The following is a 27,920-nucleotide window of genomic DNA, read 5'->3' as shown; positions in this document are numbered from 1 at the left end:
TGGTAACCTTAGAAAAAAAAAAGTACAATTTACGGATTTCTACAGTAATGTTGGTCAATAACACAATCTCTTCATGACAAATTACAATCTTAGCATTGGTACAACCACCTTTTATATTACATATTAAAGGTAAAGGCTATAAGACCATTTTCAAGCTGTCCAGGAGCTATAACCCTCCTTCCTGGATGCAGCTGCAAGAGGACAATCAACAAGATTAAACTGAAGGACAGTAGGAATGGTAGCAAGAGAGCCAAGTAAAACATTGAGAGTCGCAAGCTGCACTTTAAGGTCAAGGTATGTTAGTATCTGATTGTACCATCCAGCATTTTTTGAGTACCAGTGGCCTTCATTAAGACCCAGGAAGATTGCACTTTTGAAAAAACAAGCATAACCAGGCTGGAAGCTGTAAAACTACATATTGACAAACCACAATGATTTGGGGAGAATGTCCTTTGGTCAGTCAAAACTTTAGAGATTTTAGCAAGTCACATATTAGGTATTCAATTATTGCATTTTATTCTGCTAGCTGAAAAATACCAATAATTTGGCCTCTTGGTATTCGATTTGTGGAGGTTTTAAGCTAACTTTATAGTACATTTACACTCTATTTGGGGGGTGAATGGGCATTAGCAAATACAAAAATGTGTGCAAATTCACAAATCAATGTGTTTTTTGACCGTGCCATATTTTACGACCAGGTGAAAAATCAGCAAGGGTATTGAATGGGGCAATCCATTCGCCCTTAAAATTTATGAAAATTGCAGTTTTTTTTGACTGGTTGAAAAATCCATCAATAATTTGAATACACCCCTTAAACCTCTGTGAACCTTTCAAAGAAAAGAATGCTGTTCCTACTGTGAAACATGGATTGGTTATGTTTTGAGGTGGTTTTGCTACGTCTGACAGAGTGCTTTAGAATTTGTGCTGGGCACAATGAAATGTCAGGATGCTCAAGGCATGCTTAGTGTCAGAAAGCTTGGTTTTAGTTGAAGGTCTTGGTTCCTCCTAAACACACAGCTAAAAGTACCCAAGAGTGGATAAGAATAAAACATTGAACTGTTCTGAAGTGGCCTTCTATGAGCTCTGATCTTAGTCCTATAAAACAGCTATGGAAATTGACTGACGCATGCGGTCAGGAAGGACCCCATGAGCCTGAGACAGCTGGAGCATTACTCTCTAGAAGACAGACAAAACTATCTATTGACAGGTGCAGAAGTCTTACATTTTTAAATTGCAATTATTTCCTCTAAAGGTAGTGCGACAGAGAGGTCAAGGGTTCCACCATTTTTTTGTCCAGGCCATTTTAGTTTTATTTAAGATATTCTGTTAAATAAAACCTCAATTACAAATCAGATTTCTATTAAATAGGGAATAGACTATGCTGGATGACAATTACTGTTCTGGGTTCTTTTGTATATCATGGAACAGTGCCAAAAAATGTGTCCATGTTTGTACCTTTTTAATTACCGTAACCAGATAATATTTAGATGCAAGAAGGATTTTTACTTTTTATGAAATGCATTAATAAGTGCCATAGATCATTTTAATAAAGGCAACAATTTTCTGTAGTCTTAAACCTATTAATGTGTTCTTATACTAATACAGAAAGTTACCAAGCTAACACCCCTGTCTTTGTTTTGTTGACATGCAGCACGGCAATGTATTATTTTAAGGTATGGTAAACCTACACGGAGAGAATGGTGTTTACATCGGTGTTTGTAGTTCTCAGTCATCTCATCTGTCTACTCTCAGGCACAGCTCATTTGTTGGTGTTTATGATGTTTTCCTGTTTATTTCCTGCTGTTTTCTAATGCGTGGAAAAGTCATAAGGCCCATACACACTAGGTGATTTTGAGCTCAAAGTAGCTCACTTTTCACATTTTGAGGTACTTTGAGCTCAGAATCCTTGTGTATGGCCGGACGATGAGCGCCGATGTGAGTTTCAGCATCATCGCTGTCCGTTGCCGAGGGAACCACAAATGGTAATTTAAAACAGGAATATGGTGTCAGGAAATTTCCTAGAGAATGAGGATGGTATTCTTGTTAATACTGGGTCCATGATCGACTAAAATCTATATAACAGATGCTTGTGGATATATATATATATATGGAGATTTCCGTATCTATGTATATATAATAATTGGATATCTGTACATATATAATTTACTATGTAATGTGTAGATGTATATGTAGCGTTAACTATCACGCTGTATTTACCGTATTTAGATGTGGTGCTGCTATAGACCATTGGAATTCCCCAAAGCCTACCTATCTATACTGCAGTTGAGCATGCTTGTGCAGTAACATGGCTATTTATATATCTGTATATTAATAGCAGAAAGACAATTTTGGTACTTGTGTATTATCACACCGCCCGATTTAATGTATATCGCATACGATTTAGTGACCGATTTGCGGCCGATTCGATCCGCGATGCGATTTAGCGTCCGATTTTTTTTTTTTTTGCAGATTTTCGTCCATTTCTTGCCGATTTGCATGCTATTCCATCCTTGCACATTCCCACTATCCAAGTCAGCCCGAAGTGTGGCAAGTGGATGCGGTACGCGTCCTCCCGACCTGTTCATACCCCCACTATCCACATCGGTGTGGAGTTGATTTTATAACGCGTTGCGAGCCACCGAGCCCGATGCATGCCGATCCCGAAGTGTGGCGAGTGGACGTGGAATACACGTCAAGTAATCCGTGTCCCCTCGTGGGGCTTGTTGCGTTCACCACGCTTCAGGATCGTTTTACGCATCCGCTCACCACGCTTTGGGCTCGGAGGCTCGCTTCGCTCGCCATGCTTTAGAAAAATGAACGGTGCTTGTGTATTATCACGGCGCCCATTGCATACCACTAAATAAGGTATGCGATGCGATATTCACGTTAAATGACCCGGAATGTACAATTAAATATTGCGTAGCATCGCATGCCAGCAAATGGCATGAGATGCGATGCAATGCGATTTTTAATTGTACAAGCACCCTGATGGGTGGTTGCAATGTTAAATGCACCCCCATTGTCAACGCGACCCCCATCGTGGGTGCTAAAAAGGACCCACGATGTGCCCATGATGGGTCAGATTCAGATATATTTTATGTTCAGCAGGTCCGATGCCCTGATCCGATGCGTGCGGGAACGCATATCAGATTGGATCAGATGTCACAAACTTCAGATTTTGGGCCAATTTCACCCGATTTATCGGCCCAAAGTGCCGAAATCGTCTCAAAATCACATAGTGTATGGGGCCTTTAGAGTTTTTCTGAGGGTATATTCCAAAAGATGGGACTCTTCCCCTTTGATGGACACTAGTAGCTTGTCTCTACTGTGCCCAGAGATATCAGCCTTCCAGCAGCTGGTTACTGCTCCAGCTCCACACACCTGGTGTGTCATTTTATATTCTCGTTGGAGGATTGCTCTGCCTCCTGAACTATGATCCCCTAGTGCAGTGGTTCCCAACCCTGGTCCTCAAGTACCCCCAACAGTGCACGTTTTCCAGGTCACCCAGCAGGTGCACAGATTATTCAGGCACATTTTAAAAGATCCACCGGTGGAGCTAATTATATCACTTGTGATTCTGTGTGGATACCTGGAAAACATGCACTGTTGGGGGTACTTGAGGACCAGGGTTGGGAACCACTGCCCTAGTGCCCAGTACCATTTGGTAGGTGGGATTATCTAGTTTTTAATTCCATTAAAAGCTAATAAATCTATTTCCGGGAACTGGAGATATCTGCAGTCAAGCAAGTTGTCCTCCCACCAGGAAATTATGAATAATAAGCCCACTCCACTATACACACCTCCTCTGCGCATTAAACATCCTCTACCACCCTGGAAGTTATGTATCTGGACCCCTTCATTCAGCCTAATGCCCCCTTCTCCCACCTCACCTCCCACCATCTGTGCAGTAAAGGGGTAATTAGTGGAAATTACTGATCCAGGCCCTACATGCTGAGCGGTTGATATAATATTCCCCACCACCCGCGGGACATCAAAGCTTCCGCTCTTAGCACCCCCCACCCCTACCGCTGGAGGATAGGTAGGGGCCCCAATACATTGCTATACCAAAGGGGTTTACACTTCTGTTGTGTGTGTGTGTGTGTTTGTGTGTATATATATAGAGATAGATATATATATATAGGTGTGTGTGTGTGTGTGTTTGTATAGTATAATTACTATTATTTATATACATTTGGTCTATCTATAATACTTTAACTGACCCGGCATATACTGGGTCACCTAAGTGTCCATCTCCATGCTTTGCTCCGCCCCTCTCTGGAAACCCCCTTCTGAAAATCCTGCGTTTGCCCCTGTCTCTCAGCTGCTGGTGCTCAATAACCTGTAGTGCAGCTTTCAGAAGAAAGTCTGTGTCTACTGTAAAAAAATAATGTAGATTCTCAGGTGCGTAACAGAGTAGTTGGTGAGCCTGTCATGTGTTGCTCACCTGCTGTGAGCCTCAGTGGCTTCTTCAGAGAGTAAAAATCTTTTTGCAGGACACAGAGTATGTGTATGAAGAGGGGCCAGATATGAGATGAGCAGTGTTATATTAAGCATTCATTTTATGGTGTGTATACAAGGTGAGATTCCCTTGCTATTCGACTTAAGATTTTAATGCTATGCAATCTTTAACTCAATCTACATTCGATTTGCACAATACTGTATAGTCATTACTGCCCTGTCTATCTGGGTTTCAATTTGTGCTGTCCTGGGAGCGTGCATCAGGATTGCAAGGTAAAAAACCTGAGAGATCTGCATGCGATTTTGATTATATAGTCAAAATCTAATGTCAAATCTCACCACATTAGTTTGTTTATGCTTTTTCTTATTAGTGTATGTTTGTGTTTATTATCCTATATAGTGTAGAGATTCATGTGACAGACCATTTTTTAAATAAATATCAATTGATTAACTAGCTACTAAATCCCTGCGCAGTTTTGTTGTTGGTGTTTTTTTCTTTCTTGTTGTGTGGTTGAACACCCCTCAATGCACAGTATTTTTTTCTGTTTTTATAGTATTGTATCATACTTGTAAGAATTTTTGATATTGATGCCACATTGACAGACTTTTTTCATTTTTTGGGGGAGTTAGTGAACATGTGACCTTCTGGCCGGTCTGTAAACTGTGACCATTATTTACTCCCCCCCCCCACAAATTACGGTTATTTTCAAATCTAGTTTATTTTAGTTGTTCTAATTCAAATGATTATTATTCAAGCTCTCTTGATGGCCTAATATATATGCAATGTTCTCAAGCTATGTCTAAAAATGAATTATGCTTAACTTCAGTTATGGTACAGAGTTGATGTGATGGCTAAACTAACACTAAAGTACATGACTGTGTAAAACTGCATATTCTTAGGGCAGTATTCAATGAACATAATCGTGGCATGCTGCGAATCCTGTTTAGGATTCGCTGCACTGTTGCCGCATTCCGGAGGGCTGAAGCCTTCGCTGTGTCCCAGTATTCAATGCCGCAGGGGCTCGCTGCCCCTGACGGCGAATCTTAACCCCTGCGGCGTCCTGCAGGGAGCCGGGGACGGGGGCAGGCAGGAAGATGGAAGTCTCCCTGCCTGCCCCAGAATGTATGTGGTAAGCTGCCCCCCGGGAGAGCCAGCAGGGGACCGGGTATTCACTGCTCCTGATCATGCATATGTAATGATCGGGAGCAGTGAATATATGAATATCTAATGAGCGGCTCTCGGCTCCCGGCCCCCTGCTGGCTGTTATGTATAAAAACATTTTTAATATATATTCATGTGCTATAAGCACATGAATAAAAATAGCATGCCCCTTCACATAATAAAATTCCTGATTTTTTTTTTTTTTACACCAAATGTAAAAAAACAACAACTTTATTTTAAAAGTTCACATTCCACTTCACCATGAAAAGATGGCGATTTGCTACACGGTGACACACGGCAAAAAGTGCACGTTGAATAGGGTGATTAACTTTCTGACACAAAAAATCACCTTCCAACGTGAAAATAGCACAAATTCGCCGTGAAACGTGGCGAATTGGCCTAATTGAATACTGCCCTTAGTGTTCTAGCACTCACCATCTTTGAAAACCCATGCAGTTCCTCTTCACTGCCTGGGGTGTCGCAGTCTGCTATAGTGCTCCTAGCACAATGTAGTCTTTATATCAGCACTGATATGAAAACCAGACCTGTGCTAGAAACATCACAGCAGACAGCTACACCCCATGCAGGGAAGAGGAACTGCATGGGTTTTCAAAGTAAGTGGATGCTAGAATGAACATTGAAGGCCCATACACACTGGGCGACTTTGAGCTGAAAGCCGCCTGTTTGAACAGCTTTCAGTTCAAAGCCGCCCAGTGTGTATGGATTGGTGATGAGCACTGCTGCTCCGGGAAAGCCGCTCATCTGCTGGTAATACCAGCAGTAAGAATAAAAATATGGAATTTCTCGGTAAAAACCCCCATTGGAGGCGTTGCTACTCCCATTAGTATGGTGCTGAACAGTTTACATGTTACTGATGTCAATTTACATACTAAACTTTCTGTGAAACATTCTTTTAAGTGCAATATTCTGATGTAGGTGCCAACTTTTAAGAATATTTGTAGTTAAAAATGATTTTATAATTTGACCACCTGGATTTGTAACTGTTGTTGTGGTTACTGGTGCTGATTCAATGAAATGTAGAAATGTAATGTGCAAGCTAACATAACATAATTTTTGGCTGTTTACATATAGTATTTACCTGTAGCGCTTTACTGCACACCTCTGTTGGGTATGATGTGACTTTCTGGAATGACACGCTGCATTTTTGTTTTGTTTTGTTATTGAAGATGTAATCTGTAGGTGGATGGTGAAAGTTGCATCATTTCCATACATAGCTATACAGGAAGTGTTATACAGGAGATGCCTATGCAGACATGTTTGTTCAGCTTGACTGCAGCTAGACACTTCTGCAGTTCTCCAGAGTCCTTAGGACTTATTTACAAAATTGCGAGTTTACAGAACTGGATACATTTTCCCATAGGCCATCAGATTCTACATATCCTTTATCTAGCATAGAGGTTCCCAAACATGGTCCTCAAAGCACCCGTACAGTGCAAGTGTTATGGGGCCAAATGTATCAAGCTTCAAAAGTGATAAAATAGAGAGTGATAAACAGCCAGCCAATCAGCTCCTACCTGCCATTTCACAGGCTGGGTTTGAAAAATAACAGGTAGGAGCTGATTGGCTGCTTCTATATCACTCTCCACTTTATCACTTTTTGAAGCTTGATGGTGTGTACACACGGTCAGATGTGCCTTAAGATCCTATCCATGAACCAATCAGATAGGATCGTGGATAGGATCTTAAGGCACATCCGATTTGCATCCAATCTTGACTATATAGTGCAGATCTGCACTATATAGACAAGGCAGCCAAGACTTTCTGGCTTCCGATATGTGAACGCGCATCGGGATCGGGATCGCAAGGGTTAAAACCCTTGCGATCTGCATCCAATTCCGATCCGATGCCGATCCAATGTTGACTATATCGTCAACATCGGAAAGGAAATCGGACCGTGTGTACACAGCATTACATATATCAATGACTACCAGATAAGTCAAAAGACTTAGAAACCAATTGAGTCACCTGTGGCCAAGCATGGATATACTTAAAACCTGCACTGTTAAGGTGACTTGAGGACCGAGTTTGGGAACCTCTGATCTAGCACCTTCTATAAGATAATATATAGAATCTGATTGGTTGCTATGGGAAACCTCTCCACTTCATTAAACCCACACTTAAGTAAATATTTCCCCTGTTTTGATTTGCGCACAGATTGCTTTACAGTTTCTATATCATATGGTTGGTTATACAAACTGTTGTTATGGGTACCCTCTTCTAATTTGCAGTCCCAATTTTCTTCCCCATGTTAACTAAAAATGGCCATTACATTTTTAGAGGGTATCTTTGAACTTCTCTGATTTTGGTTGAATCACGCCATTGCTTCTGTGCAGGAGCACATCAATATAAGCACATTAGTAACTAACTTCACTGCACGATGTGACCACTTTCATATGACTGTTGCTATAGCAGCCTGAAGCATTTTGAATAGGTTGTTGGGACGTTATGCTAGAGAGTTCAATATTTGTTGAATTAATGCACAGGATGAATGTTTTTGTTAAGGCAGTCACTGGGCCAGATGCACCAAGCTTCATAAAGTGATAAAATGGAGAGTGGTAAACAACCAGCCAATCAGCTCCTATCTGTCCTGTTACCGTCTGGGTTTGAAAGAAGCTGATTGGCTCTCTACTTTTTTTGAAGTTTGGATCATCTGGTCCATGGTGTTAAAGAACAGAAAATTAATATACTCGCAAGGTATATCAGGCGCACACAATTATATGCTAATGGTTTAATTTAATAAAATGGTCACAGTTATAATTAGGCTGCTCCCAAATGAATTAATACATTTGCAAGGAAATAACTGAAACCGATTAAAGAGAGCGCACTGTGTTGATCTATCAAACATTTAATACATTAAAAACCATACACTTATACCATACACAAATTAATACTTTGAATATTTTATAAAAACAATAAATGATGTCCAGCATTACATACACGGTCCATTGTTCTTATTTTAATTTATATTTGCTCTGTCCCACAATGTTAACAGTCTCCTTATAAAAGGGGAGACGCATTTTAACTAATAAGGCTGATATTCAAATGTGTCCTAGAATTGATAAGGATCCAGATAGCCTTAGTAATTTATATAACAAAGGACAAGTTTTTGTTAAAAAACAGGGCCCATTTATTTATTTTTTACTAGCTTTAGGAGTTTCCAAAACTAATTTCTCTTTCAGGTGCCCATTTATTGTTGCGGGGCCCAAAACAATTGAATTCCCCCTGAATGACGTGTACGAGGTTTACGTGTACTTTAGATAGTTGCATTTTAACGCAAGTGTAATATTTGTGCATTACAAGCTTATAATAATGTATTACAAATCTGGTCCATATGCCCGGCCCCAACAGCCCATGTTTTGGGGATTTGCACAGGAGATTTGTGGCGTAACTATAAATTTTGCCCCCCCCCCCCCGCCAATAAGTTTGTGGCTCCCAGCCCACCCAGGCTCCTCTCCAGCGTGTTTCCCCAGCATGTGACGTGATGTCACATGCATAATGGAGAAGCTGAAGCAGGATAGAGGAAGAGAGACCAGCATACACTGCTGATTCCCTTGACTCCGACGCATCCCAGGCTGCCCTAGCACGCCCATCCACCTGCCCATCCTGTACACTGTAACCAATAGCTGGCTCTGTGTACAGTCAATTAAGTCAGTGGGGGGATTTGTCATCTCTGCCATGGCCGCACCCACGCTGTGGCTGATTCGCGTCCAGTGCTCAGTCAGTGGACGCGACAGGCAGCAGCATGTCAGTGTGTCGAGCAGGTACCGGCGCCCACACAGACCCCACTGCTGCTTGCTCTCCCAAGCGGCTGCTGGGGCTGCCTTACAGTAGTTACGCCACTGGTACACACAGTGAGATTACCTTGCTATTCGACTTAATGCTGTGTACATAATATACGGTGATATTTGACATTAGATTTTGACTATATAGTAAAAATAACATCGGGATCGCATGCAGATTGCACAGGTTTTTTTTACCTTGCTATCCCGATGCGCACTCCCGTGATGGCACAAATCAAAACCCAGATAGACAGGGCAGCAATGACTATATAGTGCAAATCGAATGTAAATAGCATGAATTGTATGTAAATAGTACAGAGGGGCAGATGTATTAAGCTTTAACAAGAGATAAATGCAAGGGTTATATGGAGAGATAAACGTTCAGCCAAACGTTCAGCCAATCAGCTCTTTACTGACTTTTTTCAAACACAGCCTGTAACATGGCAGTTAGCAGGTGATTGGCTGGATGTTTATCTCTCTTTATCACCCTTGCATTTATCTCTTGTTAAAGCTTAATACATCTGCCCCAGAGTTAGCAAAGATTGTATAGCACTCGAATCTTATGTCAAATAGCAAGGGAATCACACTGTGTGCACACAGCATTAGATTTGCACTATAGAGTCATTGCTGCCCTGTCTGAGTTTCGATTTGTGCTGTCATGGGAGCGCGCATGGGGATTGCAAGGTAAAAAAACCTGTGCGATCTGCATACGATGTAGACTATTTAGTCAGAAATAGGGTGGCCAATCCCGGGATCGTGATCGGCGGGATCCCGGGATTTGGCCCCCAAAACGCCGGGATTTCAATCCCGGGATTGGAATTTCCAATCCCGGGATTTCGGGATTAAACTGCGCATGCGCAGTTTAATGCCGGGCAGCGTCTGAGCACTCAGACGCTGCCCGGCTTCTCCCATACCCCGCAGTGCGCAGCGTGACGAGGTCACGCTGCGCAGGGCACAGCCGCACATCCACCGAATCGGCCGCCCGCCCAGTGCTCCCGGCCACCCGCCCGCCCACTCAGTGCTCACGGGCACCCAGCGCTCACGGCCACCCAGCGCTCCCTGCCACCGCGCTCCCTGCCACCCGCCCGCCCACCCACCCAGCGCTCCCTGCCGCCCACCCACCCAGCGCTCCCTGCCACCCACCCACCCAGCGCTCCCTGCCACCCGCCCACCCACCCAGCGCTCGGGCGGCCAGGGTGTTTTTTATTATTAGGGAAGCCAATCCCGGGATCCCGGGAATCCCGGGATTGAGCATTTTTCAATCCCGAATCCCGGGATTGAAAAAAATGCCCCGGGATTGGCATCCCTAGTCAGAAATAAGGAGATAAGAAAAAGTGGCGAGCACTTCAGCGAGATCGCAGGGACACAGAACAGTGAGCGGTGAGCCAGACTCTCAAAAAACATTGAATATTCCTCAAAATCTAATGTCAAATCTCACAGTGTGTACACAGCATTAGTCTATTTGACTGAGATAATTATTCAAGGCTTCCACGGACATAAATCCTGAAAGCGTGAACTGTTGATGATGCATGAGAAATGGGTTAGGTAAACCTCTGCTTACACCACTGATAATCTCTGTAGGATTAGTCACTACTGGGGTGGATTAAATTATCTTTGAGATTCCATCTGCATATATCTGCTTATTATGTATGTAAAATATTGCTTATTTTTGTTTGCATATGGGAAAAAATAGATTATACTAATTTACTATTAACTGTTTCTTATGGTTTACGGTAAGTAGGTCAACATGCATTGGGTCGACCACTGAAGATCGACATGCATCAATTTTTTTTGCAGACTTGTGCCGACAGGTGGTGTTTCATGCCCTACCATCCACTTGTCATGGAGGGGGAATAGAATAGTGTGCCAAGCATAGCGATGCATTGTGCCCGAAGCATGGTGAGCGCAGCGGTACACTTTATTAGTCTCAGTGCTGACTGTCGACATTCAGGAAGAGAAACCCCATATAGACCTTTTGACTGTCGACCTAGCCCATGTTGACATAATGCAGGTGTCGACCCAGTGACCTGTCGACCTTCAGGTGTGTTGACCTTGATGCATGTTGACTTTCAGTGGTTGACCTTATGCCATCCTTCCTATGATCCATACAATTTTCTTATATAGCACAGCAAATTTAGTTGTGTTTTTACAATTGAAAACTGATAAAACAAACTGGGTCATAGTATGACAGTCAGATGTATGCACGCCCTGCTCGCAATCAATAATTGTTTTGCGATGCCTACACTCACATAAATGGCTGATTTGTGCACAGCTAGGTGATATAGTAAAAGATATCACTCAGAAGGGCCCTTCTGAGCAATATATTTTACTATATTGCCTAGTGTGTACACTGAATATCGTTAACTATGCACACTCCCGCATGTACTTCCTCATCTTTGAGGCCACCCCTACGCCACTTACGTTAGCCGCTACTTAACCGCTATGTAAGGATTTTGGCTAGGGACCCTCCTGTGTCCGCTCCACCATTTATTACCTTTAGTAAAGATGTGGCGAACCCGAAGTGTGGCATGCGGACAATTATGCTTAGCAGCACTACGTAAGTTATGTAGTGTAAGCGGTGGCCGCAAAGATGAGGAAGTACCCTCCCGCACATAGTTAATGCCCCCTCCCTTGTCTGAACACGTACAGCTGCAGCATGGCCGTCACTTCCCCTGCCATCGATCCCTTTCCCGCCGACATCAGCAAGTGTGTATGGGGCTTTGGTTTCTGGATTATCTAGAAATTTGCCACAGATTGTTACTTATAAAATGAGAGACCTTTTCTGCTGAAACCCAACTAGTGTGAAATGTCTCTCCATATTTTAGCACTATAAGTGTGTGTGCTTTCCTAAATTAGGAGGACACTAATGAAATTATAGCTTCCAGCTGGTGTTTCCATAGCAGCCACCTTTTTGAAATACAGCTGCACATTATAAGCCTGACACTGTATTTGGTGTGTTTGCAGAGTGCTGTGTCTTGTTAAGTTGTTGGGTAGACGGAGGGAGTGGTGATTAATGGGCATAATTTGCACGGAAATGAGAGCAACGCCTTCAATGTGTGTTTCCTTAATTAGTTCCTGAGTTAATAGTCAGAAATGTATCTGCGATGCTTTGGGCTTTCCTCTGACAACAAGGAGGAAAGATGTTTTTTATTTAGGTTAGTGAAACATGACATACTTTCTGTACAGCAGCAGCAGCAGCAGCAGCAGGTGGTGCACAGCCTAGCCATACAGCTCTTTCCAAAAGGCTTTGCTTTGTCTACAGCCCATCCATGGGACCAGCACACTGTTAGTGACATACACCATCACCCTGAGAACCAAATCCCCATACCCCACCACCTAAACCTAACCCCTACCCCACAGTCTACCCTATCGCCCCTTCTAAGGGCCTAAATTTGGGGCCATAGTGTCGACACAAGCATTGGGTTGACAGTTGACATGAGTTTTTCACTCCTCCCCCCCCCCTCCCCCAAACAGGTGGTATTTCATACCCTACCATCCACTAGGGGGTGTGGAGGGGGTAATATAATAGTGTGCTGAGCACAGCGGTACACTGATACGGTGTCCATGTCAAAATTCGGGACAAAAAAAAAAACATTAGAAACTCATGTGGACCTTTTGGCTGTTTTGGCTGTCGACCTTAGTCATGTCGATCTATTTCATGTGTGTACCTAAGCCCTGTTGACCTTTAGTGGTCGACCTAATGTATGTCAACCTTCATAGTGTTGACCCTATGACCCATACCCGCCGGGAAAGGAAGTGGTCAATAAATGTGATGGAAGAGTAGTGCTGCTTCATTTCAGCCATAGTTCTACTCCATGCCCCAATGTATAGCAGAGCAGCATGTACAGTGTGTATGGATGTTTTCACAGTACAGAATATGAGCACGGTATTTACCCGGTTTATATAGATTTTGGAAAAAAAAATGTACTGAGGGCACAGTGTTCTGCTACAGAATCCACCTATGCCATGTGACCACTCCATTAAACATGATGGCCAGGATGCTGTATCGCGTGTGACCACCTGTCAGTCGCACTGGGTGAAACTCGGCCCAAATTAACTTGGAACCCCAAACATAAAAGAAACCTACACAAAAATGTAGCAAACAGCTTTCCTATCTATCTCTAAATATAAATGTGTATTTGGGAAGGTCTCTACCATACATGTAGATAGTTATACAATATAAGGTTCATTACATAGTGATCCACATAAAAAGGGATATGGGTCATAGGGTCAAAACAAATAAATAAGGTTGACAGTCAATAGGTTGGCCACTATTGCAAAAGGGCAACACATGAAAAAGGTTGACATGTATTAGGTTGACATGGAAAAGGTCGACATGAGGGTTTTTTGTCCGGGTGCTTATGTTGACATAGGTCCAGATGGACACTGTATAAGTGTGCTGCGTCCCCTTGCATGCTACATGCGTGGTGCCTCACTATTCTATCCCTCCTCCATGTCCACTGGGATGGTACAGTATGAACAAATCCTTTTTTGGGGGGGGAAATTGTGAAAAACTCATTTCGACCTTTTTTCATGTCGCTGTTTTTCTTGTCAAGTTTTTGACCATGTCAACCTTTTTCATGTGTCAACCTTCTGACTGTCAACCGCATCCCAATTAAAAAGGAACATCTAAACACAACAGTTTGTTTTCCATTAATAATGTCCATTTTACATCACAGCAACCAATCAATCACCATGCCCCTCCACAGTACATGTGACTGTGTAGTGGTGCAGTATAGCTGGTTTTGGTTACTGGAGTTTGTGCCTATATCTTTGCTTTTAATACATGGTAAAACCATATTTCTCTTCTCTTTCCAGTGTTTTATTTTTTAATCTATTATATACTGTATGAGGCTAAAGTTGGCTTCTTATATCAGAAAAAAACAGCAGTAGTCCAGTACCCTAGCTTCCTGAATAAGAACATCGATTACCAATCCTCAGTGGTTCCTATTGCACCTCTTCTTTTCAAATTAATCATATGATGCAGTTGAAAGTAAAGTTATAGAAGAACATGTGATCTCACTTGTCACTAGGTCATTGATTCGTAGTAAAGTGCAATCCAGTAATGAATGATATTGTGTGTGGAAGACTAGCCTGGTCGGATGATATAATGCTGTGTAGGTGGAGCCAGCTCTCTGCCAGTCCCTCCCCATCCCTGCATCCACACTCTCTGCTCCCCTCTGCACTGCAGATTTCCTCCACAATAGAAGCCTGTCACCAGAAACACGCCAGCGGTCGGTACCGTGCATTTTGGGAGCCCAGTAGTGATACCGCATAGAGGAGGGCTGCGGCTCGCCCGGGCCTCTGCAGGTTCACGCTGCTGCACAAAGGCTGGGGACGCATTTGCGTCATTGCTGCCTTTGCCAGAGGACTGATTCGAGGCTGCTGCTCCCCTGCCCGTGGGACTAAGTTATTATAGCCAAGCGGCTATACCCGGTTCTCCTCCATGAGACAGGAGAGACTGTCTTGCAGCCTGCGGCGAGGTGGCAGGTGCTTGAAAAGGCAAAATGCTGGAGGAGGAGGAGGAGTGGGCAACATCCTCAGCAACGTGCTGAAGAAGAGGAATTGCATCTCCCGGACAGCTCCCCGCCTGCTCTGCACCCTGGAGCCAGGTGAGGTCACACGGCCCCAATGGTCCAGCCCACGGCTGCAGCACGGAGGCGGAATGGGGGCTGGGGGTGCGGGGGCAGCAGCGTGTGACACGGTAGTCTGTCATTAGGCAATCTGCCCATCTGCTTAGGAACGAATTATTAATCATGGCACTAAGAGTAATCGGCTCAGCAACCGGTTGCAGTGTTGCGTGTGTGCATTGTAGCCCAGGGGCAGCAGCGAGGAAGACCACAGAGGTGGCTGTCAATACATGCTGGCACCATGGATCTGCATGGTAGGGAATCTCAGGGGGGAGAGTGGTTGTTATGTTCTGCTAAGAGCTGCTACATGGCTGGTGTACAGTACTGAGTTACGTGCATGTTGCATTATGTGATCGCTGTGCTTGATTGAACAACCGAGTGCGCGGCTTCCTGTGTGATACGCCTGCTCTCTGGCAGCAGCTGTGTTTCAGCACTGGACAGCGCCCTTCCACCACCTGTTCTGCTTACGACAATCAGTACAGCGTTGATGTCGCCTCCATGCAGGGAACGCTGCGTTGCACGCCAGAGGCCGTAGCACTTTGCACTGTAATATGTCAAATCGAAATATTAGCTGAAAGATGCAATTCATCGTATATGCTGCGCAGGTAGTGTGCTGGTCTGAATTACTACATGGCTAAATTGTTATTATTGTTTTCCCACTAGGTGTAGACACAAAGTTGAAATTTACACTTGAACCTTCATTGGGGCAGAATGGCTTTCAACAGGTATGGTTTGCATAGAAATGTGTTTAGGCTGTTGTCACCTGCATTTTCTACCCTATAATGCCTGCATATATACAGGTTTCAGAAAAGTAAGCTTTCAGACTTAGTTATTGTGAATTTATATGCATGGTTTTTATATGCATGATTTGAAAGCTTTTCTCAATAATATATTGAGCACCAGACAGTGGGGGAAACCGGACATGGACAGACAAGCTACACCATACTAATGCAAATGTGAAAACAAGGGGTGCTATTCAGGAGATATACCTAGCATTTTTGGTTGGTTATTTTAGTCACTGTAAATAGCAGGTGTCATTTATTATAATAGCTATAAGTTAATACATCAATCTCGTATTGGTTGTCAAGCATGGCTTAAATATTGCTTCCCCCTAAAAATGTATTTTTCAGCACTCCCACCATGAACCACAATTACTGATAAGGCCTTGGCATGAAATCATCCAAAACTTTTTAAAAAGGTCTTGGAAATATATTTATATATTGATAGTGCAGTTTATTTTTGGTAATAGAAATGCAGAGAAGTGAATCTTTTTAATGTCACAGTAACGTACTGTATAATTTGCTAGAAGAATATATAAAAATAGATTTTTAGTTTAAACCCGTAAACATGTTACAGTTCAGTCCAGTCATAAAACCATTAATTTTAAAGGTAAACTTATGCTGTCTAGAACTGGATTACTGGACACCATACACATAGGCATAGGCCCCCTGATGTTGACTCTTAACAGGACATTGCTCTGTGAGACACAATATATTCCTCCGCGAGACACAATATATTCCTCCGCCTGCACCCCCCCCCCAACACACACACACACACACACAGACACCATCATTTGCCTATCTGAAAATATCACTTCCCTTTTGCTGCACATTGTATGCTCTGCAGGCAGTATACACATGCTACCACGAAACCCTGACAATGAGAAGGAAAATAATTCCAAGTTATGAAGTGCCACCCTGTTATTAGAATATATGTGCATATTTTGCATAACACTCACTTTCTATAGCATTTCATGCCAATGTCCAATTAGCAAAACATGGGGAGAATTAAAATGCCTGCATTAATAGTTTGGTGGTAAAAATTGAGCTTTGCTGCAATTATTTTAGGGCAGTCCAATTAGAGCTTGTTTTATACTGCCTAAAAAAGATCTATTTAGAAATCTCTAAAAATCTGGAGCTTAGCCTCTTTAGATGAGCCAAAGCCCCCAGTACATGGAACCAGCCGATGCAACTTTTATATATTTTTTTTAGAGTGGAATCTATATCTGCACTCCTTTCCAAAAATATACTTTGAGAAGTAAATAAAGAATTCCTTTTTTTTTTTCCAAGACCACTGAGATCCTGAAAAAAAAGTATCCGTGCCACTTACTGTACCATGACTCTCACGGTTTTTTTTTTCTTTTTTACCCCAAAACAGGTAATTTTTTGCACTGCCCATAGACAGATATAACAACTACTTTTGCCTGCATTATGCACCTTGGTAGGTGACTTTCCCTCTGAAAGCAGCTGTTTTTGTAGGGCTGCCCACTTTTTTTTGTATTGTGATTAAATTGGACTTGGTATTTGAATTAAAAAATAACCATGTACTTCCATAATTTGTAAACTATTTATATACTTAAAAATTTTGAACAGAATTTTTAATTGTGTGATACAATTATTTTTTGTTCCAGTGGTATGATGCTCTCAAAGCTGTTGCCAGACTACCCACTGGAATACCAAAAGAATGGAGACGGAGAGTAAGTTCTTTAAAATATTCTTTGCTTATAATTTTATAATACAGTGAAGTGTTTATATCCACATTGTAATGCAAAATATTGCAAAAATAGTACATTTTTGGGTAGATGGCTTTCATTCGTTCTTTAAAGTGTATTAATAATGTATACAAATTACTAAATAGCCCCAAACCTTTTTTTTTTTTAATAGACTTTTCTCTATTTCATAATATTTAATAACAGAATGTTAAGATTTATAAATAAATACCATTTGTGTTTTTTTTTTTTCAGGTTTGGTTGACTCTTGCAGACCAGTACTTACATAGCATTTCTATAGATTGGGATAAAACAATGCGCTTTACATTCAATGAAAGGAGTAATCCTGATGATGACTCAATGGGAATTCAAATAGTCAAGGTAATACTCTTTAAAGCTGAGGAACAGAAAAGTTGATGTGATGATAAGTTTTCTACATAGTATAAATCATATCTGCTTGTTGTGCTCTGAAATTCAAGGTTATATATGTTAATGATTTGCAGTGGCTTTAAATCCTAATGGATATCATTTTGTGACTGTCTTCAGTGTGGGTTCTTTAGCGGTTGGATAGACTAAACCGAGAGTATGTGGTTGATACACCTATTTGTAAAATTTCCATTCATTATTCAAACAAATTTTGGTTCATATGCATGCCTTCTTGTGGGCATGTGCGGTTCAGATTTGCATTACATTACACAAAGTGACAAAAACTATGTATCAGGCTGTTTCTGTGCTTATAAGAGTTAATGTGTATTGTTTAGCTTGTTTAGTCACTAAAGCATACAAGTTAAATTTTTGACTTAAATTTGAGTAACTTTTATTAAGTTTTATATAAGCAAACATTTCAAAGTTTGCCGTATGTGCAGCCTTTATTCCTAAAATACACCAAAGTTTAGTGTTTGTCTTTCTTTTGAAGAAGCCATGAAACACAAAATGCTGATTTTGGTGAAGCCAGGCCACAAATGTATTCGGTTATGCATTTTACTTATACGAGAGGGTGCTCAACACACACCATCATCTTGTTCTAGATAGTGGTGTGCTTGTAGGTATAGGCTTCCACCACTAGTTGAATGTTTGCAGAACCCGGTACTTGTTTAGTTTCACGGCGGCCGATATATCGGATGCGATATCGGGCGATCCAATGCGATTTTTTTTACCTGTTCATAACCCCACTAACCACTACACATGGAGTTGATTTTATATAGGGCGGCGAACGCAGCAAGCCACGAGCCCAAAGCGTGGCAAGCGCCGCGAAGGGACGTGGATTACTGCGCTCGCCACACCTATATAAAATCAACTCCATGAGTAGTGGATAGTGGGGTTATGAACAGGTAAAGAAATTGCATCGGATCAGCCGATATAGCATCCGATATATCGGCCGCCGTGAAACTAAACAAGTACCCAGAACCTTTATGAATCAGTATACCAGCTGATGTTGCGGGGCAAGGTAGCGCTTGACTCAAGTGATTTATATTTTGCGTTGGCTGATTTACAAAAACAACATACTGCTGGGGAGTTTTGTTTCCTTTTGGGTTAAAGTGAGGCGGAAACGGTTGTTATGCTACAAATAGCTTCTGAGGGAGCTGTCATGAGTAAAACACAGGTTTACTAATAGTTCTGTTTCAAATAAGCTAAAATGTTAGTTGATGATCATCGACATCCTTTGAAATCCTGACCTGATGAAAACCTTATCTCGCCCAAAGCAATTTTTTTAATATCCTGAATGAAAGGAGACCTTAGGAAAGCATTTTGCTGATATTGAAGAGATGAAATAAAAACAGCAAAAATACTAAAAGGCATCAACGACGATGACTTTAAAAAATGTTTTGAGCAATGGAAAAAATGTTTGGATAAATGTATTGATTGAAGTGGAGAGTACTTTGAAGGTGACTGAAGTTTGAAAATGTACAAATAAATACACTTTGTTTTAAATAAATCCCAGTTTTTTTTGGTTACCGCCTTGTATGTTTTCTCTGTACTTGTTTTCATGCCAGCAAATGGGATGCAATGCTATTTTTAATTGTACAAGCACCCATGCCATGAGATGTGATGGGTGCTTACAATGAGATGTAACCCCCAGTATACATGCCATCCCGAAGCGTGGCGGTACGCGTCCTCAGACCTTTTCATACCCCCACTATCCATGTTGGCGTGGAGTTGACTTGACGCCTGAAGTGTGGCGAGTGAACGCGGAATACGAGCCCGGAGCGTGGCAAGCACACGCGGAATACATGTAAAGTAATCTATGTCCCCACGCGGGGCTCGCTGCGCTCGCCACGCTTCGGGCTCGTATTCCGCGTCCCCCCACGGGGCTCGCTGCGCTCGCCACACTATCTTAAATCAACTCCACGCCAACGTGGATAGTGGGGGTATTAAAAAGTTGGAGGATACGTACTGCCACCGCTCACCACACTTCGGGATGGCGTGGATCATGTGGGTTACATCTTATTGTAAGCACCCATCACATCTCATGGCATGGGTGCTTGTACAATTAAAAATCGAATTGCATTGCATGCCACAATATTCCAGGGGGATGTGATGAGATTTTTAGGAGCCCATACGATGGAAATCGTGGGTGCCGTTCTAGGAAACGAGTACAGTTTTTCTCCTGTGCCATTGCAGTGTGCATATAAACTTGTATCACGGTGGCTAAACATTGCCAATTTTTCTGTACATAAGTTCATCTTCGTTACAATGGGACTAGGATACAAGAGCAGGGTGATTTATTTGACATAATACATTTTTATACTTTGTGTGGCTGAGACTGTATAGGATGCCGAACAGAACTTGTATTGAAAGAAAGCTGTGGCTGCTGCATTGTAGCACTTTGTGTACAGAATCAGCAAATCAGGGTCAGATGCATTAAGTGGATAGTGATAATCTACCAGCCAACCAGCTCCTAACTGCATTTTTTAAACACTGCCAGTAGCACGCCAGTTAGGAGCTGATTGGCTGGTAATTTATCACTCCATTTTAAGACTTATTGAAGCTTAGTACTGTACATCTGTTCCTGTGTGTTGCACAGATATACAGGTTCATATATCAAGTTAATCAGCACAGTGTCCTTGGGTGTCCTAGCCACATCACTTTGCGACTATGACATGGTTTTGGCAAAGTAGATGCCAGAGGCTTTGGCATGACTGCAGCAAAAATCTATAAGGGCATATATAGCTACTGTATACGTTGTTATTAATAACAGACCGTAGTTAGATTTCTTAGTAATATCTACAACGATATTTGCACTGGATTCAAATGTTAATTATATCTGTCAGTTATGTTACATTTGTGTTTTTTTTTTATTTGATATCTGTTTTATCTGTACCAGGATCTTCACAGAACAGGCTGCAGCTCTTATTGTGGACAGGAGGCAGAACAAGATAGAGTAATACTGAAACGTGTGCTTTTGGCATATGCCAGATGGAATAAATCTGTTGGTTACTGCCAAGGGTTCAATATTCTGGCAGCCCTTATCCTGGAGGTGATGGAGGGCAATGAGGGGGATGCACTTAAGGTATGTATAACCACTTTATCCAAAAACTAGAAGCTTGAAACCAGTTTGGCTTTGCTCTATAACTGTACATAGTAATTGATCACCAGAACTTTGTATTTGCTAAAAGTTATTTTGATGGCTAAAAAAATATCTTAAATTGGCATACCGGTACTCTATAATGTAGCACAGATTGCTTATTCTAACAGTTTACCACATTTTCAAGGCTTTGCCCTACTGTTTATTAATGTTTTAAAGGGATAAAATGAGTAAGAATTCTTCCTTAAGATGTTTTGATTTGAAGTTTTAAAAGCTAACACATTTACATAGGTTTCCTTATTTATTTCAATACAGTACAGTTAGTCACATACATTTGCTGTTTGTAGTTAATTCATTTTGTAGTCTACATTTGAGTAATATTTCGAAATTATTTATTCATAAGCTTTTGTAGATGATATGTTGCCACCAAAATAGTCTTTCAACAAACGAATTGTATTTTATTTGCTAGCTATATTTCACATAGAATTGTAAGGCTATAAGAAGCCCAGTGATTCCACTTATTCTGCCTATTTTCTGTGTGCATCTATATGGGGATATTCAATTAGCTGTGGTAATATACCACAGCTAATTTCCCTTCTTGTGGCTATCCAGTTATCCCTGCAGCTAGCTTATCAGGGATTTTGTGTTTTGCCTGCCTCAGGCATTAAAAGCCAAATCTATGATATCAGGCATTTTTTCCTGAACATGACCACAAAAACACAAGTGTGTGACTTATGGTTTCTAATGTCGGGTACACACTAGACCAGTGGTTCCCAAGGCATCCTAGATTTTCAGAGGTTTTTTATTTTTTTTAATGGCATCCCTAGGCCAACAGTTACTTATTTAGAAATTTCCCCCCAAAAAAGGTTAAATGAAGTAATTTGTGTTTTAGAAGTCATCCTTAGGTTCAATGTGGTGAGGGATAAGATTTGCTTCTGGTTGTTCACAAATTTTATGATTAGCAGCCACCAGCACTGTCTTTGAGTTACATTGACCATAAATGAATTGAAGTGGTCCTAGCTCACAAATCAAAGGCACCCCTGTGAGTGTCCCGATGCACCCCGGGGTGCCATGGCTCACAGTGTTGGAACCACTGCACTAGACGATATTTTCAACTGTTTTGACGATGCATACAGGCAGAAAAACTCATGCACGTGGTAAGCTACATCCTCAGTCTTCTGTACATGCATGGAGGACATTGCAAGCGAGGACCATGCTGCAACTTCCAGCAAGTGAGTCGCCACCCCCCTCCCACCACAATGTCACAGGGGGTACACATTGGGGTTTTGCCTGAAAAATGCAATACTTCTAAGGCACAAAAAAATGGGGACTAATTGATTAACAGGAGAAAAAAATCACTTAAAAAAACATTGGAAAAACTCCTCCTGTTTTTCACACCATAAAAGTTTTTGTGTCTTATTGAATATCCTTCATAAGGTTTTGTTTTGTTTTCTTTAATATTGTATTATCTAATCCATATCAAGAATATGTCCATCTCTTGCTTTAAGTTATTTTACTGATAGGATCCATTACGGTTTCTGCAAAATGAAAGCCTTTTCCCCAACAATTTTAAACTTGTCTGATTTTGCTAGAAATCCTCTAATATCTTGTCTTCATGAACTTTTAAACTATTTTGATTCATTTTAGTGTCTTTCACGAGACAATGAAACATGTCGCTTTTCTCCACTAAACTTTTTATTTGAAATATTTTGTGATAAGTTATTTTGCAATCCAGCTATCCATTTTAGTTGCCTTTGTTCTGTTTTGCTAATATCCTTTTGTGAATAGTGCTTCTACAACTGTAAACAGGTGAAGTCCTTAACAGTGATATATAGAGTGACAATGTAATTACGTTTTCTTGCTATTGCCTCTTTCAGCAAGTACTTTCATATACACAGTCGAGTTACATTATTAGGATCATCAGCCAAAGTAACTGCGGTGTGCAGCACGGACAGCAGCTATACGGGCTGGGAATGACTCGCTAATGTGCTGGTAGGTTGGCGTAGGTATCTGGAGCCATGCTGACAGTAATGCATTCCACAGCTGCTGGTCAGTGCCTGGCGGAGGATCCATAGAGATACCATATTGATCAAGGTGGTCACACAGGTGCTCAATTGGGTTCAAGTCTGAGTAATTAGGGGGGGCAGGGAAGTAATTGGAAGCCTTGGTCATGCTCCGTGGATAAGCCACAAAAATATTCCCCAGACCATAGCAATTCCGCCAGCAGCTTGTTTTTTTTCCAGCAATGGTTGTAGAGTGTTTGTTCTTCAATGTTTCTTGCTTAACACATCAACATTCATCTGTTTGATGAAACAGAAAACATAATTCATTGGAGAAGGCAACATTTTGCCAATCATCGGCGGCCCAATTCCGAAATTGTAGTACAAAGTGAAGCCTTTTCTGTAGATTCACGTTTGTTTAGCATAGGTGCATTTTTCTGTCTGGTTGCTTTGTAGCCTTATATACAGTGTGGTTCATTGAACTGTCATTTACACACGTCTGGTAGCCCTCATGTTTATTTTGATGGTGAGAGGCTCCACTGTAGTGTGTCGGTTGACCTTCAAGCACCTTTATAGATGCAATTCCCCTCTTACATCAATGGTACATGGTGTTCCACAGTTTCCACATCAGTTATTTGCAATGGTGCCCTTTGTCTAGTCAGGATACACCTTCCAATCCGCAGCACCCGAACAGTTCACAAACTGTTTCAGAAATACTTCCATTATTGGCGCAAAAGCCGATTTATGGTGTAATGGTTAGCATTACTGCCTCATAGCGCTGAGGTCATGGGTTCGATCCCTACCATGGCTCTAACTGTGCAGAGTTTGTATATTCTCCCTGTGCTTGCGTGGGTTTCCTCCGGGTACTCCGGTTTCCTCCCACAATCCAAAAATATACAGATAGGTTAATTGGCTTCCAACAAAAATTAACCCTAGAATGTCTGTGTGCGTGTACATGTGGTAGGGAATATAGATTGTAAGCTCCACTGGGGCAGGGACTGATGTGAATGTTCGAATATTCTCTGTAAAGCGGAATATGTGTGAGCTATATAAGAAACTGTTAATAAATAAATAATAAATAACTGATAAATCACCCCTTTTACCCATGATGGCAACCAGTGACGTGTGCAGATGGCCTATCACACACTTACATACAGTAAGCCAGCGCATGACACGTGACGTAAATCATGGGCTACATGCTGCTGATGTCAAGTGTAGGAGGTGGTCATAATAATGTGACTCGATTGTGTATAATCTCGAACTATAACTCCACATTATTTTCCTTTGTTCTTTAAAATGCTAATGAGTCTGCATTGTGTTTCTAGGTTCTTATTTGCCACATCCTTTGTTTTATGTTTTATTTTCTATTACATATAAATTCAAGTAACAATTATCGGTATCATTGATTAATCCCTAAATAACAATGAATTTGTTTTCAGATTTTATAAAAATGTAATATGTTAATGACTTCAAAGATATATCAATATTTCTAAAGAAAAAGTATACTTTTTAGAGATCCCATAAAATTATTTTAAAGCAACTAATAATTGAAAAGTGTCTATTATTTTCTTACATCTGGATGTACCACACCGGGCATAACTTAATATGTGCTCGCTGAATAGAAGAGCAGCCATTTGAATATTTCCAGTGTGCATGATGGAGACTATGGGCCTTATTCTAGTTCACTCATTCTGACAAAATCCTCCTTAGATGGACAAAACCATGTGCACTGCAGGGGGGCAGCTGTAAAATGTGCAGATAGAATTAGATTTGGTGGGGTTTTACTTCAAAGTGAGATCTATATTGCAGTGTAAAAATAAAGCAGCCAGTATTTACCCTGCACAGAAAAAAAATAACTCACCCAAATCTAATTCTCTGCACATTTTACATCTGCCCCACCTGCAGTGCACATGGTTTTGTCCATCTAAGAAGGATTTTGTCAGAAAGAGGGAGCTAGAATAAGTCTTGGTAACATACTATACAGATCTGGTTTAATAATTTATGGATTACAGCAGCCTCATAACTCAGAATCATTAATTAGTCATGCGTTAATTTCTTCAAAGCTTTTTGAATGCAACATTTATTTCAGTACAAGTGAAGCAAAACCAAAAATATACTTAAGAAATCTACTTCATCTCTTTTTTTTTTTTTCTCTTTCTATTTGATATGTAGGAACAGTGAATCAAAGACCTTGAGATAAACCAGCAGATGCTATGTGTACTGAGGCAGGGAGGATATCTGTTCACAGCTGTTTGGATACATTTAGTTTAACTTAGATGCTTTTTCATTTAATGCCAAAGAGCAATGGAGGGGTAAATGAACAGATACACAAAATTTCAAACTTTTTTTGAATTTTGAAATGTTTTACAAGATATTGTTGTGAAGAGAAAATATGCACAATCTCCTCACTCAACCGCACAGTTACATACAAATGTCTTAAGTAAGGCATTAATACTTGCTCATACGCAGGGCAGTGTGAGTGGTCTGGTGGAATCTGCAATAGTACACCCTTTTGTACCAAAGAGCATTTAAAGCATTTTAAATGTTTACAATAGAACACTCTGTTTTACCAGCATGCTTACATTTATACTATCAAAACCATTAAAAGGCCTTTAGCTTCATTTTGATCTTGTTGGTATAGAAATGGACAGTATTCAGTTATTCCCACAATTGTGCAATGGTGGGAGCACTGCTCAATTTGCTGAAGCCGCAGTGTGTATGTGCTGCACTGAGGCTCCAGTTACAGCCCCGTTTTATGGGCATGCTGAGGCTAGTGCCCACATATTCTGGTTTTGGCATTGGAGTACAAGCAGCACTCTAAGTAAGCGTAGGTTTTTTTCAGTTGGCTGATTTGGACACAACAGAAACCTGGAGTGGGTGCTTTGATCTTAAGATGCTCCATGTGACAATGCAGCGGCTATCTGACCGCATAAATGGAAACAAAAATATAGACAGCGCTAGCTAGTGCCTTTTTTTTATGCCACTGTCTGTATTTTTTTTTTCTGTTTCCATTTTGATTCCATGAATAGAGTAATCCCTTCATAGGCTGCAACTGAAAAAGGTTATTATCTTTCCCTTTATTGCTCAACTATATTATCATTGGTTGAACAGCACAAATCTCTGAATCGGACCAGTAGTGCTGGAAAACTAGTCTTCTCGATATAATGAATGTTGAAATTACACACATTCCCATAAAAATCTTATTTCCACTATTTAGAATGCTCTTACTATTGCAGATATCTAGCTGGTGCAGTCATGCACAAGTATAGGAGGTTTTCAGAAAATGTCCTTATGTTACAGTGAAAACAATATGGCAGAATAAAGCATTGGACAGAAGATTAATGTAGAATCTTACTTTGAATAAAAATACTATTCTACTTCTGGAAATCATTAATATGGTGTTTAACTTGTTGGGATAATGAAGTTTTCATATAAAAAGGTGAAGTAATGGACAGTTTTCACAGAAAAGAAGTGTATGTAGATGTATCTAAAATGTGTATTATCTTATCTATATATACTGTATATATCTAGTGTCAATGAGTCTCTGAAACACTGCCATCTGCTGGCAGAGAGTAAACTACATCTCTTTGTCGCACATACACAAACACAGAAGGTAGCAGACTAGTATTTAAAGCTTTTGCTTCGAGCAGGCTCACTAGTGTATAAATGTGTGTGTACTGTATATTATATATGTGTGTGTGTGTGTGTGTGTATGTATATATATATATATTATTATTATTTTTTAATATGTGCTCAAAATGAGTTTCATTTGTTTCTTTCCGCAGATAATGATTTATCTTATAGACAAAGTGCTGCCTGAAAGCTACTTTGTTAATAACCTGCGAGCGCTGTCAGTGGATATGGCTGTGTTCAGGGACCTCCTGAGAATGAAGCTGCCAGATCTGTCTTACCACCTGGATGTACTTCAGCGAACCGCAAATAGGGAGAGTGGAGGTAGGCTCCTATTAGCTGCTTAATTCCTCAGTAGCACAGTAATCCCATATAGCAACCTGCTTAAAGGTACATGAACAGTTACTTTTTGTTTGCTTTTAACTTCACTAATCTTTTGGCAATGTTGATCCATTTTATATGTTACCAGTAAAATTAATTGAAAAATGTTATACAGTAGAACATTTGTAACTTTTGGAGGTGCTTATGTTGGACGGTCAGTGGTTCCTGCCATCTTTCTGCAGTTGTCTTCAGATGTGTGGCTGCATTTCCCACCATATGGAAATCCCATATCTGTGTGCTGTAAGAACATGGTGCATGGTGCATATGGTGTCTGTCTGCTGTAAAGAGGTGAAACACATCAAGTACTTGTTGCAAAGGAAAAATTGCTTTAAGTAGTATACTAAGTACCTATTGTTTGCAGCATAACAAACAATAGACAAATTATGAGACTGTACAAGAGTAGCAGTAATTCCATTTGTCTTTCGTTTTAAAAATAGAGATCTAATATTTACTTCACTTTCTCACTCGGTTATCTGTCCATCCTCTCATTATTACGCTGGCTCTAAGTACTGTTATATCTGCAGCAGTTTGTACAAAAATCACCCAAAGTGTGATTTTAAACTACTCAAAGTCCTACCATTACTGTACATGTTGATAAACCAGTCTTCAAGACATTACCTAGGTTTTATGGATATCCCTACTGAGGCACATGTGACCTAACGGGTACATCAGTCAGTGATCATACTATCTATGCACAAGCAGGAATATCTCTACTTAGGCACATGTGACCTAATGGGTACATCAGTCAGTGATTATACTATCTGTACACAAAACTTTGACTGTTAGGGTGCCATGAGGGCCATGTTTTAAAACCACTGTGAGATTAGCATGCCCCAGTGACGTCA

At 41.0% G+C, this 27,920-nt stretch overlaps 1 protein-coding gene across 5 annotated transcripts in view; it reads left to right on the top strand.

Annotated features, from left to right (window-relative positions):
- TBC1D30 (TBC1 domain family member 30) overlaps window positions 1-27,920 on the top strand; it is a 74,988-nt gene that overhangs the window by 33,917 nt on the left and 13,151 nt on the right. For 2 of the 5 annotated variants that reach the window (XM_083182462.1, XM_083182461.1), the window contains exons 1-6: window positions 14,562-15,032; window positions 15,714-15,775; window positions 17,461-17,526; window positions 17,794-17,919; window positions 20,864-21,049; window positions 26,850-27,018. In XM_083182462.1, coding sequence (XP_083038588.1) covers window positions 14,867-15,032; window positions 15,714-15,775; window positions 17,461-17,526; window positions 17,794-17,919; window positions 20,864-21,049; window positions 26,850-27,018 — 775 coding nt within the window. In that variant the 5' untranslated portion in view covers window positions 14,562-14,866. Of the gene's footprint in view, window positions 1-14,561; window positions 15,033-15,180; window positions 15,305-15,713; window positions 15,776-17,460; window positions 17,527-17,793; window positions 17,920-20,863; window positions 21,050-26,849; window positions 27,019-27,920 lie in introns of those variants that run through there. The other 3 variants (XM_083182459.1, XM_083182460.1, XM_083182463.1) reach the window with 2 other exon arrangements.

Source organism: Crinia signifera, chromosome 4 (genome assembly GCF_055691185.1).
Source record: "Crinia signifera chromosome 4, ASM5569118v1, whole genome shotgun sequence".
NCBI lineage: Eukaryota > Metazoa > Chordata > Amphibia > Anura > Myobatrachidae > Crinia > Crinia signifera.
This window is presented reverse-complemented; position numbering and strand designations above follow the sequence as displayed.